This window comes from Papaver somniferum, chromosome 2, assembly GCF_003573695.1.
Source record: "Papaver somniferum cultivar HN1 chromosome 2, ASM357369v1, whole genome shotgun sequence".
In the NCBI taxonomy this organism is placed as follows: domain Eukaryota; kingdom Viridiplantae; phylum Streptophyta; class Magnoliopsida; order Ranunculales; family Papaveraceae; genus Papaver; species Papaver somniferum.
Window position 1 is genome coordinate 77699565 of NC_039359.1, and position 15431 is coordinate 77714995.

Here is a 15431-nt window from a genome sequence, read left to right on the forward strand (position 1 = left end):
TACTTCAATTCGAGCTTTGACTGTGTTTCCATACCTAGGTCTGCAGTTTGCTGGGTGTGTAGATATCTTCCTTCCAAGAAAACTAATTGCTTCATCTACCACTACACCATTCAGATGCTCTAGTTTCAAATATTTGAATTATAGCGTAAAGATTTGATGAGTGAACTTGTACTCTGATATTGGTACCCCATTAGTGTATTTTTGAACTGCAAAAAGAGCTTCTCCAACGATCCAAGGTCCGTTTAGTAAGACTTCATCCCTCTCTTCTTCAGAGTTTAGCTTCACAAGCATTAGATTCTGGCCCATAACTATAATCTGCTTATCCCTGTAGCTTCTCCAGAGTGAGTTGATCTCTTGCCTGATAGTTCTCATATCGATCTTGTGCTTCCACATGAGTTTTCTCAGTATTCCAAAGGTCCATTCTTCAGCAGCATCTTGAACAACCTGAGATGATCCAACTGTTCTGCTCCTAACTGGGAATTCTATATTTTCTCTTCTGAGTTGTCTTGAGAGTTGGTTGATGGGATTTTCAGAGGAGGAAAACATTTTAGGGTTTCTTATAATAACTTTTCCTTGTAGTTTATCTTTGTTTATTGACTGTATGTATTTATAAAGGAGTGAATTTTTGTAGGGTTTAATCAAACTTTCTTTTGTTTGTTGTAAACTTTCCTATGGTGATAGACCTTGATCCAAGAAATCAGGACTAAATCTCGAGCAATTAGTTGATATGGATTTGTATGATCTTGAGTACATCCGATGAGAAAGGAAAGAATTTTGGTTGAAGCACTATTCACGGCTATTCTTGCGCTTCATTTTAGAAGGTAATTTTTGAATTTGAAAATTTTGATAATGGAGGTTCTTGATTGGAAAATGTTTTGATAAGGGATATCTGACAGGTATTGATTGGATTTGATCTAAGAAGATTCCTAGATTAATACTACTATATAGACCATCACAGAGACAATTGTTAGGACCACTGCTTTAAGCTTTAATTTTTTTCGACACCACTGCTTTTGAATCAGGAGCATTCACATGATTGAATATAATGCCACCAGAGAATCCCACAAAAAAAGCCAGGAGACCTGCGAGTTTTAGTTTCTCATTAGTAGTAAAACAGAAATCTAAGCAATAATCAAACGATTAAGAGAACAATCTAATAGGAAAAATGCAGAGGGAGAAAATTAGAAAAATTCCATTAAAAGGTTCCACAAGATTTAATGGAGTATCGACACACGTAGTTTTGAATGGTCAGCAAGGCTTCAACAGTAAACCAGCGCACCGTATTTATTCATGGCCACTTATGTTATTGAGTAGTAGACTTCATTAAGCTACGGATATATACAGTAAATTTGAAAAAACATCTTCGATCATTAATTTGAAAAATAGCAACATCTACCCACTCATGCTAATGACATGCCCTTAGACGTACGTACTCTTAAGTGCTATCTAATAAATTGTCAGTACTGAAATGGTGTTAAACTCCAAATTCAACATCTCCAAATGTTTTATTGGGTGGGAATTTTTTCCAAGTTTTTGGATTTTCAATGGAAAAATATGTTGTTGTACAGCCAAACCAATAGCGTGGAAGTGAAAAGTGAAAACAATATGCTAACAGTACTGTTTTAACTATATGATGGATAAGTGTCATATACTTTTTAGTACATAGGTTTGCTCGAATGAGTCCAGGACTCGAGACCTCAGTCACCCAAAACAATATTTTAGTTCTTAGTACTTACCAAAAGTACTTGAATCCTTAATCACCGATTCAAATTTCATAGTTAACCAGCTGCCTCTTTGGGGCCGGTCTGGCTACAAATGATATTACACTACCCCTAAATATATATGATTGACAACTTTTGAGATGACATTACAGTCCACACACACCAATAATCTATCTACTATAATGCATCAAGGACTTCTTCACGTGGAGGTCCCCTTAAGAGTTAAATGTCGATTAAAGCATATATTTGTTGGCTTCTAGTCTTACTCTTCATATCATCACAAGTTCACAGTAGAAGTCTCACTTCAAGAGATGAATAGAACAATGGTGGTGACTTGTGAACTTGATTTCCTTGTAGTAGTACTAGTGTTACTTTTCACTTATCACATATGGGACAGTTTTAGAAAATTTCTATATAAGGGATCCACATTGTTGCCGATGATAATTAAAAAGAAAAAAAGAAAAAAAGATCCACATTGTTCGATTCTAATAAGTTTAATTAATAGTAAGCGCATTAGGCAATGGCAACCCAATATAGTCTACTATTATGTGTTCTTAACATACTTGTATTTTTGGTTCCGGAGATCACGGGAACAAATAAAATTCCTGGTATTATTGGATTTGGAGACTCTACGGTTGATGCAGGAAACAACAATCAAATTCCAACCTTGGCAAAAGGTAATTTTCTACCATACGGACAAGATTTCGGAGGTGGAAAACCCACTGGAAGGTTTTGCAATGGTCGGTTGGCAACTGATTTCTTGTCAGATATGTTAGGGATTAAACATTCGATACCGGCATATCTGGATCCAGATTTTGGTATTGAAGATTTTGCTACCGGAGTTGCATTTGCTTCAGCTGGAACTGGTTATGATGTTGCTACGTCGAAAGTGTTAGTAAGTTCATCAACTCAGTCCACTCTCGCATAAATACATATTCGACTGTTCTTATCATATTACCTGTCTGTTTTGACCGCAGGATGTGATACCCCTAGCAAAAGAATTGGAATACTTCAAAGAGTACCTGAAGAAGTTAACATCCTTGTTTGGAAAGGATAGCGCAGTAGAGACTGCAAGAGAATCATTGTACTTTATCAGCATTGGAACGAACGATTTCATCGTGAATTACTTCACTGTCCCAGGACGTTCATTTCAATTTACGGTAGCGGAATACGAGAATTTTCTCCTTGGTATTGCTAGAAATTTCCTTATCGAACTTTACAGTCTGGGTGCTAGAAAAATAGGATTAGTCGGGCTTCCTCCTAGTGGTTACCTACCAATAGCAAAAACTGAGAATCACGTTTCAGGGAGACCGAATTTGGAAGAGTTAAATGAAGCTAGTAAAGAATTCAATGTTAAGTTACAAAATTTGGTAGTGAGCTTGAGTAAAGAGCTTGAGGGGATCAAATTGGTGTACGCAGATATCTACGGTCCTATTCTACATATCATTCTGAATCCAAATTTATATGGTAAATTCTGGTTTTTGATGTTTCAGCTAAACTGTGAACTATTTAGAGTAAACGTGGTCACGGAGCAAATAATTTAGAGCACTGGTTGTTCTTGTAGAGCTAACTTCTTTGTTTTTTCTCGTTTGTGAACTGTGCATGGGTGCCATAAAGGATTTGAGAATGTAATGTGGAACAAGGTAAAAGAAAGCAATACTAGATTGCTATAAGCAAGAAGAGAAGAGAATTCAAACATGAAGAGAAAAATAAGTTTTGTGTTTAATAATTTGATTGAGTAAAAGATAGCTCTTACAAGACTTAATCTAGCCTTTATATAGGCTTGAAGAATAACTAAACTAGGAAACAGAAAACTAAAAGGAAATCTAAAAGAATCCTAAAAATAAGAAAGACTGAAACTAGGAAACCATGGAAGCCAAACCTCTAAGCGGAATCTTCTGGAATTGTAGTATGCCCTGCATCAGTCCCCCTTCTAGAGCAAAGCTCGTCCTCGAGTTGTCCAAACAAACCAGAAGTTCATTGTCACCATGAAACGTAAAAATCTCTTGAACATTAAATGTGTTGGAGATATTCCAATCATTTGGTAGATCAATAACATAAGCATTATCATTGATCTTCTTTAAAACATTGAAAGGACCATATTTCTTCATCTTGGTTTTGTTATAAGTACCCACTGGAAATCTCTCTTTTCTTAGATGTATCATCACGAGCTCCCCTTCCTTGAAGGTTTTAAACCTCTTGTGTTTATCAGCATCCTCTTTATATTTAGAATTGGACTTCTCCAGTTTAGATTTTACTTCATTATGTAATTCAGTTTCTTTGTCTACAAAAGAGTCGGTTGCAGTGTTTGTACTCTGTGTGGTGGGTAAGGCTACCAAATCAAGAGTATGATTAGGTACTTTAGAGTACACAATCTCAAATGGAGTTTTCTCAGTAGAACGATTCACAAAAGTGTTGAAAGCGAATTCCATATGTGGCAATAACACATCCCACTGCTTACTATTATCCAGGCACTTAGCTCTAATCAAATTCCCAAGTGATCTATTAACAGCCTCAGTCTGTCCATCAGTTTGCGGATGTGAAGTTGTGCTGAATTGTAGAACTGTGCCTAAGCGCATCCATAAACTTTTCCAGAAATAACTCAAAAATTTGGTATCTCTGTCAGAAGTGATAGACTTTGGAACCCCATGCAATCTTACTACTTATTTAAAGAACAAAGAAGAAACATTAGAAGCGTCAGTTGATTTCTTACAAGCCACGAAGTGAGCCATTTTAGAGTAACGATAAACTACGACCATAACAGAATCATTACCTCTAGCAGTACGAGGTAAACCAAGTATAAAATCCATACTTATATCAACCCAAGGTGCATCAGGAACTCGTAAAGGAGTATACAACCCGATATTTTGAATTGTACCCTTTGCTCTCTGACAGACCATGCATTTTTGTACGAACTTTTGTACATCACGTTTTAAAGATGACCAGAAATATCTTTCTTCAATCAGGGAAATGGTTTTATCTCTTCCAAAATGACCACCAAGACCACTGCCATGTAATTCTCGCATAAGATGTAAACGCAAAGACCCTTGAGGAATACATAATCGATTCCCTTTAAAAAGAAAACCTTCTTGTATAAGAAAATCATCAACCCCATGAGTTTGAGAACTGCATTGATCCCGTAGTTTTCCAAAATCTTCATCTTCTGGATAAATGTCTTTGATATAGTCAAATACATAACTCTCATTACGAATTGTAGTTAATAGATGACTTATTCTACTTAAGGCATCAACAACTTGATTCAATTTGCCACTTTTATGTCTCACGGAGAAAGTTTACCTGTTGAGTGTGGAAAGCCATCGATCATGCTTTCTGTTAACTTTAGCAGAAGTATTCAAAAACTTCAAAGCATGGTTGTAAGTGTTGACAACAAATTCCCTATGTATAAGATAAGTATGCCACTTCTTAATAGATTGAACAAGAGCCAATAACTCTAATTCATATGTAGACCATTTCTTTTGTGCATCTGAATTCTTCTCATTGTAATATGCAATTGGATGACCCTCCTGTGATAATACTGCACCAATACCAACAACAGATGCATCATAATCTATTTCAAAAGGCTTGTTGAAATTCGGAAGTGCAAGAATTGGTGCCGTAAAAAGCTTTTTTTTAAGAAGAATAAAGCTTTTATCCATTGCTTCCGTCCACTCAAACTTCTCCTTCTTGAGACAGTCAGTCAAAGGTGCAGAAATAGAGCTAAAGTTCTTCAAAAATCTTCGATGGAAAGAAGCCAAACCATGAAAACTACGAACATCACGAATAGAAGTAGGAACTGGCCAATCTTCAATTGCTTGAACTTTAGAAGGATCGACATGAATACCATCAGTAGAAATCACATATCCCAAAAATGTTACTGAAGAAGCCATGGAGGTACACTTCTTCAAATTAACATATAAAGAGTTGTCAGCAAGAACTTGAAACACTTGTGAAAGATGTTGGAGGTGTTCTGGCTCACTGCGACTAAAAATTAGTATGTCATCAAAATAGACAATAACAAATTTACTGAGAAAGGGTTGGAGAACCTGATTCATTAGTCGCATAAAAGTACTAGGTGCATTAGATAACCCAAATGGCATGACCAGCCATTCATATAAACCTTCACGTGTCTTGAATGCTGTTTTCCACTCATCTCCACCTCGAATGCGTATTTGGTGGTAACCACTGCGTAAATCCAACTTAGTAAAAATAATAGAGCCCGACAGTAAATCAATCATATCATCAATACGCGGGATCGGAAATCTATAAGGAATGGTGATGCGATTTAATACTCTGCAATCGATACACATCCTCCATCCATTGTCTTTTTTACTAACCAAGAAGGCAGGACTGGCACAAGGACTGTTGCTAGGTCGTATCAAACCCTTTGTAAGCAAATCATTTACCTGTCCCTGTAATATCTCATGCTCAGCAGGACTCAAGCGATAGTGTGCTTGGTTTGGTAAAGAGGCTCCAGGTAGAGCTGTCAAACGGGCAATCTAGGGTCAACCCGACCCTAGCTTGACAAGCCATGTACGGGTTAGGGTCATCCCTAGCCCTAGTACTATTCATGTACAAGCCAAAAACCCCAACCCTATCCCTAGACGGGTTGCGGGTTGGCTTGTTAAATGGGGTGGTTGAAACTAAAATCACTTAAATGTATAAAAATTTTAGTGGGCAGAGGGATCACTACTCCGTAATCCTAAATCAAATGAAATTTGGATTGTATTAAATCATTTAAGGAAATATGAACTTTGATTTCTAGCACAACACCCTAAAATTCTTAAATTAGTAACTTAAAATTCCTAAATTAGTAACTCACATGAAATTGACGGGTTGACGGGTAACCCGCGGGTTGACCTTAACCCGAATTGTTTTTACTAGGGATAGATATGACAACCCTAACCCGGCTTGTTTATACAACAAGCCAAGCCGAGCCGGGTTAAAACAAGCCAAGCTAGGTCCAACCCGCGGGCCGGGTTAGAAATTGACAGCTCTAGCTCCAGGAATAAAATCGATGCAGTGTTGAATATTCCGTAAAGGAGGTAATGCAGTTGGTAGTTCATCTGGGAATAAAACATTATATTGAAATAATAAGGGCTTCACCTTTGCAGGCAACTCAATCATAGGCTTAGAATCTTCATGGGAATGTAAAGAATGTTGTGGGTGTAAAGAACGAATAACAGTGGCTACGACGGCATCAGTCTGCGGACAAGAGTTTGAAGTGGAATTGGATGGACGAAGAACCTTGGTTTTCCCATTATGAACAAAAGTGTAAGTATTCTCGAATCCATTGTGAACCGCGTGAAGATCGTATTGCCAAGGTCTGCCAAGAAGAAGATGGGTTGCCGTCATATTAATGACATCACATAGAACTGTGTCTTCATAACCCTCAAAAGAGAATGACACATATCACTGAAGGGTAATCTTCTGTGTGCTAGAGGAATTAACCCATCCTACAGTGTAAGGTTCTGGATGAGAAGTTACTGGTAGTTCAAGCTTCTTAACTACGTGATCAGCAATATAATTATCCACACTGCCACTATCAATTATCATCTTGCAGATTTTACCCCCAATATAACATCTTTATTTAAAAATATTGTGTCTCTGAGACTTGCATTGTTGAGTAAGAAATAATGGACGAATCATCCCAACAAACTCGTCGTTATCACCAGGTGAGTCTTCATCTTCGAACTCATTAAGCGCACCAGTGACTTCATTAATGAACTGAGGTTCACCAATCAAAGCATTGAATTTCCGACAATCACTAGAAGTGTGCCCTGATTGCTGACATTTATTGCACTTATCTCCACGAAATTTTGTATAAGCATTATTAGCTCGCTGTTGCGGTGGAAATTGTTGTTGCCTGTTATGAAACCGATTCCCTGTAGTAGGAGGAGTTGGTTGCAGAGAGTGAGACTGTTGACCCGGCTGAAGATCAACTGGATTGGATAAGATAGGTGTAGCCAGAGGTGGAGTATAAGGCACAATATGGCTAGGTTGTCGATGTGAATGGCCAACATCATCATAAGGAGGCCTGGGAATATTCAAAACAGTATCTGGAGAAAAGTTTTGAGATGAATTGGTACCCCTGTAAGTATTTTGATAACGCCCTTGTCTGGATGGATAAATCCTAGAAGAACGAATAAGACGATTTTTTATCTTAATAGCTTGCTGCACAGCTTCGACCATAGTAAAAACTGAATGAGTCATACCATTTAGTATTAATCTATTCAGTCCCTCAATGAATCTTGCAACTAACTGTTCTTCAGATTCTTTGAGTTGATTTCGTGCGACCAAATTATAAAAATCTGACACATATTCTTCAACAGTTCGTGCCCCCTGCTGAATGTTTTGTAATTTGATGAAAAGTTGCTGCATAAAGTATCTAGGTAAGAACTTATCCCTGATCAAAGTTTCCATACGTTTCCAAGTACGTATTTTCGGTTTGTTAGCGTTTCTACGATCATCACAGATCTTATCCCATCAAGCTGCAGCTCCTCCTTTGAGTTTGTATGTCACAAGTTTAACCTTAGAATCTTCAGGGACCTCCATGAATTCGAAAGAAGCTTCTACCTTAAAGAACCAATCAGTTAGTTCTTCAATACGAAAATTTCCAGAGAAGTTGGGAATATCAGCTTTTAGTTTATATTCTGGTAAAGAACTGTAAGGGTTGTGACCAGTTTTTAAACGTCGTTCTTCAATCCAATTCTTCTCTAGATCGTTATCACGTTCATCTTCATCATCACTGTGAAGTGCAGGAGAAACTATCTTCTTCTTTAAATGACCTATGAAACCTTCATACGGTTTCTTAATGTTTAAAGTACGCAATACATCTTCAGGTACTTCATCATTCTGTAAAAACTGAAGTATATCTTCTTTAGTTTTTCCTTCTAAGTCTACAAGCTCAGGCATATCCAAATCTAGATTTATATGTTTTGCAACCTTCAAAAGTTGATTCTGCATGGTTTCAAGCTTGGTATCTCTTAACCCTAATTTGTCCTCCATGGACTTCTCAAGAGCTTCAGTAATGTTTTTTGCCAAAATCTCGGTATGAGATTTGATGAGAGCTTCGATTGCTGCTAGAGTAACTGGTTGAGCAGTCTTTTTTTTTTTTTTTTTGTATACGAAAAGGAACTAAAATAAAAGGACTGAAAGGATCAAGTTATAGGATGAAAACCTAAAACTAAGCGGTTGATACCAACTAATGTGGAATAAGGTAAAAGAACGCAATACTAGATTGCTATAAGCAAGAAGAGAAGAGAATTCAAGCAAGAAGAGAAAAATAAGTTTTTTGTTTAATAATTTGATTGAGTAAAAGATAACTCTTACAAGACTTAATCTAGCCTTTATATAGGCTTGAAGAATAACTAAACTAGGAAACAGAAAACTAAAAGGAAATCTAAAAGAATCCTAAAAATAAGAAAGACTGAAACTAGGAAACCATGGAAGCCAAACTTCTAAGCGGAATCTTCTGGAATTGTAGTATGCTCTGCATCAGAATGTGGAGGAAGGATGTTGCGCAACAGGAACATTTGAGCTTGGGATTTTATGCAAAGCGGGAAATGTTATATCTTGCCCCGACCCGAGCAAATACGTATTTTGGGATGCAGTACACCCAAGTGAAAAGGTGTATGGCATAGTAGCTAATATACTGATGGATACGCTCATCTCTCATCTTGTTAATTAATTAGGTAACAGTGGAGTCAGGGAAGAAAATGTTAAAGAAACAAATCACATCCGCATATATATAAACATGATTATCCGTGTAATTATAAAGGATTTAAGAACAAAACAACAAGAAAACCATATATATATATATGTTGGGTGTAATAATCAAAAAACAAGAAAAAATCAAATAAGCAAAAGTTATTGATACTTAGCTCTTTATAATGGAATTTACCGATTTGATGAAACGGACGAGTTCCTCATATCTCCGCAACAGCAACAAGGTAAAATTTTGGAAAAACAGAATGAGTCACGTGTTCAACACGTTGCCCTTAAGACGTTAGTGCCCGGCTACACTCAAGAGTGATGCTATAGCCCTCACAGGACGAATATCTGCAGGATAAAACACCACACCCCACTACACCTACTACTAGCATATGTAGTACATGCTTAACTTGAGCTTGGCAACTCCGAAAAAGTCATAAAGTAAAATCTCGAACACTTGAGAAAACAATATAAAATATTTTTTCTCTTAGGGGTCCCTCTAAATATAGAGCAACCCCTTTCCCATAGATTTTAGAAAAGTAGTGAATTTGTTTATATAATTAACAAATACAACTTAAGAAGTAAAACTCTGCGATGTGGGACTAAAAGGTTTATATAGTTTCTTAAAACTACTAAAAATTGGAAACTCCACAATGTGGGACTAATAAGTTTCATTCACAAAAAAAAACAATAAATTATAATTTTTGTTAAAACTTTAAAAGTTTATTTTTTATTAATCGTTTTCGAACGATATATATTTTTATTTTTATTTTTGAAGCATTCCAATTTGTTAGTGTAACAATATCAATATGGGTTCCAATAAAATTTTGACTCTCCATAGCAAAATATCTGCCTCCACCCTGTCTCAACAAGTTGGTGTAATTTAGTACCCATGTCAAACTCCTCGATGGGAATATGGACGAAGACCAGTACCGGTTCTTTGCCATGTGAAAGCCGTTTGGAGTTTCCTACACCTTAATTAGGAGCAGCATTTATGTTCAAACTCCACCAGTTGCTTCAACTTCAAGAGCGTAACAGTTCGACTGATGAGCAATCTCCGAGATAGGGAAAATTTTGAACTGTTCTTTCCCTCGGAAGTTATAATTATAATTAGAGAAAATGGGCCTTAATTCTTTTACACCATTTCAATTTCATTACAAATGACAAATGGTTTGCACAACACCACTTGTAACACCATCCTATAGGTAGGTGGCTATGGCACGGTTTAGCGGTCGTTTTTAATAGGGCTTTACGTTTGAGTATATAAGTTTTCGTTTATGCCTTTACTTTAATAGCATTCTTTCCAAGAACAAGGGCTACGGAATAAAGTATCATGCCATGGCGCCTATTGTGTTCAAAAACTAAAACGCTAAAGTATAGACTCCAGCTGAGATGGTTCGTTTCATCCAGTTTTATGGAGATAAAATGTGTAGTGTTTTGAAGTGGAAAGCAAATAGTGATTAAATGTAAAGTTGTAGTCGAGCAAGTAATGCATAAGAAGTAACATTAATGTAATAAAGAAGGTTGTTGGTAGTTAGTTAATGTCTTGGTATATCCGGTGGTTGTTGCTGATGTTTGAGAAAAGATACGAGATAACTGATTCTCCGTTCTCGTATGAGAGAGTACTATTATGGGTTCTGAGACGGAGAAATATCAAATATGTATTGGATTTGGCTGAAAAAAAGAATTGTAGCAAAATGTACCCTATATAATTGGACTCTCAATACAAAATTGTTTAAAAGGATTTCTTTAACTGCTGTGATTGGTAATTGGAATGATGTTCTCGACAGTTAGTCTCTTGGTGTTTTTCTTTTGCTCTAAGCTAGGCTTTTTACGAAGCTTTGTACTCTTGTGACGTTTTGTGACCTTGCTCTTTTCTGTTGAAATGAATTTTTGCAAAAATAAATAAATTGGGATTATCTTTTTTATTATCAAGTTTGTTTAAGGAAATTTATAATTTGTTATTAATTTAGCATTATTGTGTGGGATTACATTTATGGAGAAAATGGGTTGGTCTATAAATCTAGCCACCAAACCTTAGAACAACAGCGAAGCTACAGTTGGATCCAATCTCAATCACTGTTTTTCATATATCGATCTATAGTAGTAGAGCAGTCGTTCCTTTGGGTTGATATATCGTTTCTTTGTTCGGGCGTTTGTAAGTTTGTTTTTTGGTTGCTTTGGATTTGCCGTTTTTTGTTTCCGCTTTTATTCATAGGATTGAAGTACTCATCTTAAGTACCTCCCTTTTCAATAAATTTTCTCTTTTTACGGATATTAAAAATAGTAGAGCAGTCGTTGGTTTTTGTAGCGAGACCTTTGTGCAGTGCCAGGTGTTTTGATATTTTTGAGCTCCGGACACACGATGTCCTATTTAATATCAAGGGGATGCTCAAAAGGGAACGAACGCTTTCAAGAATTTATTAGAGAGTTTGTGAACAATTCATAGACCACGTTGCGGTTATCACGTCCATGAGAAAAATCATACAACACAATTGCAACGCTGATGATTGGAATTGGAGAGCCTCTTTCTCCATGATGTCAAGTCGGGCCTCAGTTTGATTCAATCATAACTGATACTGTACGTAAATTGTTTGGTGACATAAAATCAGTAGATAGTCGGGCAAAGGTCAACTTTGTACAAGGGAAAGTTATATACAACAGCTATGGATCATGGAGGGAAAATAGTTATGTACCGTATTGAAACTATTGATATATATGCCTTTGGATATGTACCCATTAGTTCTTTAATAAAGCTCATGTCTTAGACTCCTAGCTACTGAGATGGTGTTAAATTCCAAATCTAACATCTCTGGCTCTCGAGAAGTTTGGTTTACAGACTTCCAGTATTCGACAAAAGTAGAATTCTTGATCACCTATTCACATCAGGATAGTTAACCACCTACTAACAACATTGTGCCCTTCTTTGGGGCCGGTCTGGCTACAAATGATGTGACATTGGCCCTAAATTTAATTAATTGAAAACGTTTGAGATAACACTTACAGTCCACACAACAATTATAATCCATCTACTAATAATACACCAAAGACTTCTTCACGTGGAGGTCCCCTGAAGAGTTAAAGCATATTTCTTGTCTCTTCTTCGTATCATCACAAGTTCACAGTAGGAGAAGTCTCACTTCAAGAGATGAATAGAACAATGGTGGTGACTTATGAGCTTCATTTCCTTTTAGTAGTACTAGGGCTTTTCACTTTTCAGAAATGGGACAAAGTTTTTGGAATTTCCTATATAAGGGTTCGACATCATTCATTTCTAATAGTAATAGGCTTCATTAATAGGAAGCATTAGATAATAATGTCAACCCAATATAGTCTGCTAGTATGTGTTCTTAACATACTTGTATTTTCGGTTCTGGTGGTCACGGGAACAAAGAAATTCCCGGCATTTATCGTGTTCGGAGACTCCACAGTAGATGCAGGCAATAACAATCAAATTCCAACCTTGGCAAAAAGTAACTTCCTACCGTATGGGCAAGATTTCGAAGGTGGGAAACCTACTGGAAGGTTTTGCAATGGTCGGCTAGCCACTGATTTCCTGGCAGAGATGTTAGGGATCAAACACTCCATACCTGCATATCTGGATCCAGCATTTGGTATTGAAGATTTTGCCACCGGAGTTACCTTTGCTTCAGCTGCAACTGGTTATGATGTTGCTACTTCAAACTTGTTAGTAAGTTCATCAAAATCAATTTTGCATAAAACATATATATACACGCCTAATCTTATCAAATTACTTGTCTCTTGTGCACGCAGGCTGTGATACCTCTATCTGAAGAACTAGAATACTTCAAAGAGTACCTGCAGAAATTATCATCCTTTCTTGGGAAGGATGGCGCAGCAGAGACAGCAAGAGAGTCATTATATTTTATCAGCGTTGGAACGAACGATTTCATCCTGAATTACTTCACCGTACCTGGACGGTCATCTCACTTTACGGTAGATGAATACGAAAATTTTCTCCTTGGTATTGCGAGAAATTTCCTTATCGATCTTTATAGTTTGGGTGCTAGAAAAATAGTATTGACAGGGCTTCCTCCTACTGGTTACTTACCAGTAGCAAAAACTTTGAATCACGTTTCTGGAATCCCGAATTTGGAAGAGCTAAATGAAGCTAGTAAAGACCTTAATGTCAAGTTACAAGATTTGATAGCGAGTTTGAGCAAAGATCTTAAGGGGATCAAGTTGGTATATGCAGATATCTACAATCCTACTCTACATATCATTCATAATCCGAATCTATACGGTAAACTCTTATTTTTGATCTTTCAACCAATCTTTGAACTACTTAGATTCAACATGGTCACAGAGATAACAGTTTAAAGCACTGCTCTGCAGGTTGTCTTTATAGAGCTAACTTTATTTTGTTTTTCCTTTATTAACTGTGCATGGTGTACCATAAAGGATTTGAGAACACGGAGGAAGGATGTTGCGGAACAGGAACATTTGAGTTTGGAATTTTATGCAAAGCGGCAGATGCGTTATCTTGCCCCGACCCGAGTAAATACGTATTTTGGGATTCAGTACACCCAAGCGAGAAGGTTTATAACATAATGGCGAATGTATTGATGGATACCACCATATCTCAGTTTCAGGTGAATAGGTAATAATGGAGGCAGGGAAGTAAAGGTTGAGAAACATAGCCCAAAAACCTACATCCATATAAATAAAAAACATAATCATTTATGTAACTATACGAAGGATTCTAAGAAACTGAACAAAACCACAAGAAGACCAATTTGTATATGTGAAATTATTTATGCATTACAATTGAAACTCTTGGATAACCTCTTGTAAAATTATTGGGTCAGAAAAAGGTTGTTTTTTTTTTTTTTTTTTTTGAAACTTAAAGATTGAATTGATTAAACTTCAGTATTTACATAGTTTGTCTCCTCTTACAATTAAATAAGAATGTTACTGGGAGGTTCTAACAACCTGACAGTGCTCAACCTATCTACCCTTGCTAATTTGGATTAGACACTGATACTTTATTTGTCTCCTCTTGCAATTAAATAAGAATGTTACTAGGAGGTTCTAACAACCAGACAGTGGTCAACCTATCTACCCAGGGTAGACTACCCTTGCTAATTTAGATAGGACACACTGCTACTTTATTTTTCTCTTTAGAAAAACAGTTACACTGCCATGAGTTAAAAGATCTAAATTAGGATTTTATGTCTAAAATTAAATTGTGGATTCTCCAATCTATATTAAAGGAATCATGATTCACTGCATCCATCACTAGCCTTGAGTCCAGTTCAATCCCATTATGTAGCCTCCCATAAATCTCTGCATTCAGCTTGCTCCAGACCATCAGCTGAGTTAGATAGATGCACTCTGATCCTCGATACGTACCTGCAAAATAATGTATGATTATACTGATTCCACATGTTTTGTTAATATGAAGGAACGAACCATCAGTATTAATCTTAAATGTTCTTTTTGGAGGAGGAGACCAGTGAAGAATAGCTCTAGGCTCTGGAGATATAAGTCTGACTGCTGGTGGTGCTTAGCTTCAAACTCTGTTGTTTCTTTCCTATATTTTTGAATAATGACTTATGAAGAAGATTTTCTGTCCTGACAAACCTTATCACATCTGACTGACCAAATGCACCAAGCCACTATGAACATCTTGCAGACTTCTTTTTCTTGAATCTGATGTGGTATTAACTTATCAAACCAATTACAAAACTAGCCCATCAGATTTCCACTATTTTCTGTATGTAAACCCAAAGTAGCAAACCACACCACTTTTGAAGAAGAGCACTCCAGAATGCTGTGAGAAGGGGTTTCAATGACTTTCCCTTAGAAAGACAACTTGATCAATCTCCATTTTGGATAATGTACTGAAGTTTGTCTCTAGTTGGGAGGATGTACTTGACACATTTTCAAATGAATTGATTAATTCGTGGAAGAAGTGTGAGTTTCCAGAGTCTCTTCAAGATATCTTGTATTCTTTGACCGACTAAATTATTCACATTA

At 36.7% G+C, this 15431-nt stretch overlaps 2 protein-coding genes across 2 annotated transcripts; both read left to right on the forward strand.

Annotated features, from left to right (window-relative positions):
- Nucleotides 1-2241: 2241 nt before the first annotated feature.
- Nucleotides 2242-3265, forward strand: LOC113351434 (GDSL esterase/lipase At2g04570-like). The gene is made up of 2 exons (XM_026595420.1): nt 2242-2616; nt 2699-3265. The coding sequence occupies exons 1-2, from the start codon at nt 2242-2244 to the stop codon at nt 3263-3265; spliced, it is 942 nt and encodes a 313-aa protein (XP_026451205.1).
- Nucleotides 3266-12669: 9404 nt separating this feature from the next.
- Nucleotides 12670-14229, forward strand: LOC113353585 (GDSL esterase/lipase At2g04570-like). Its single transcript, XM_026597138.1, has 3 exons — nt 12670-13122; nt 13206-13695; nt 13854-14229. Exons 1-3 carry the CDS (start codon nt 12748-12750, stop codon nt 14054-14056), a joined length of 1068 nt encoding a protein of 355 aa, XP_026452923.1. The 5' UTR covers nt 12670-12747; the 3' UTR covers nt 14057-14229.
- Nucleotides 14230-15431: the final 1202 nt, after the last annotated feature.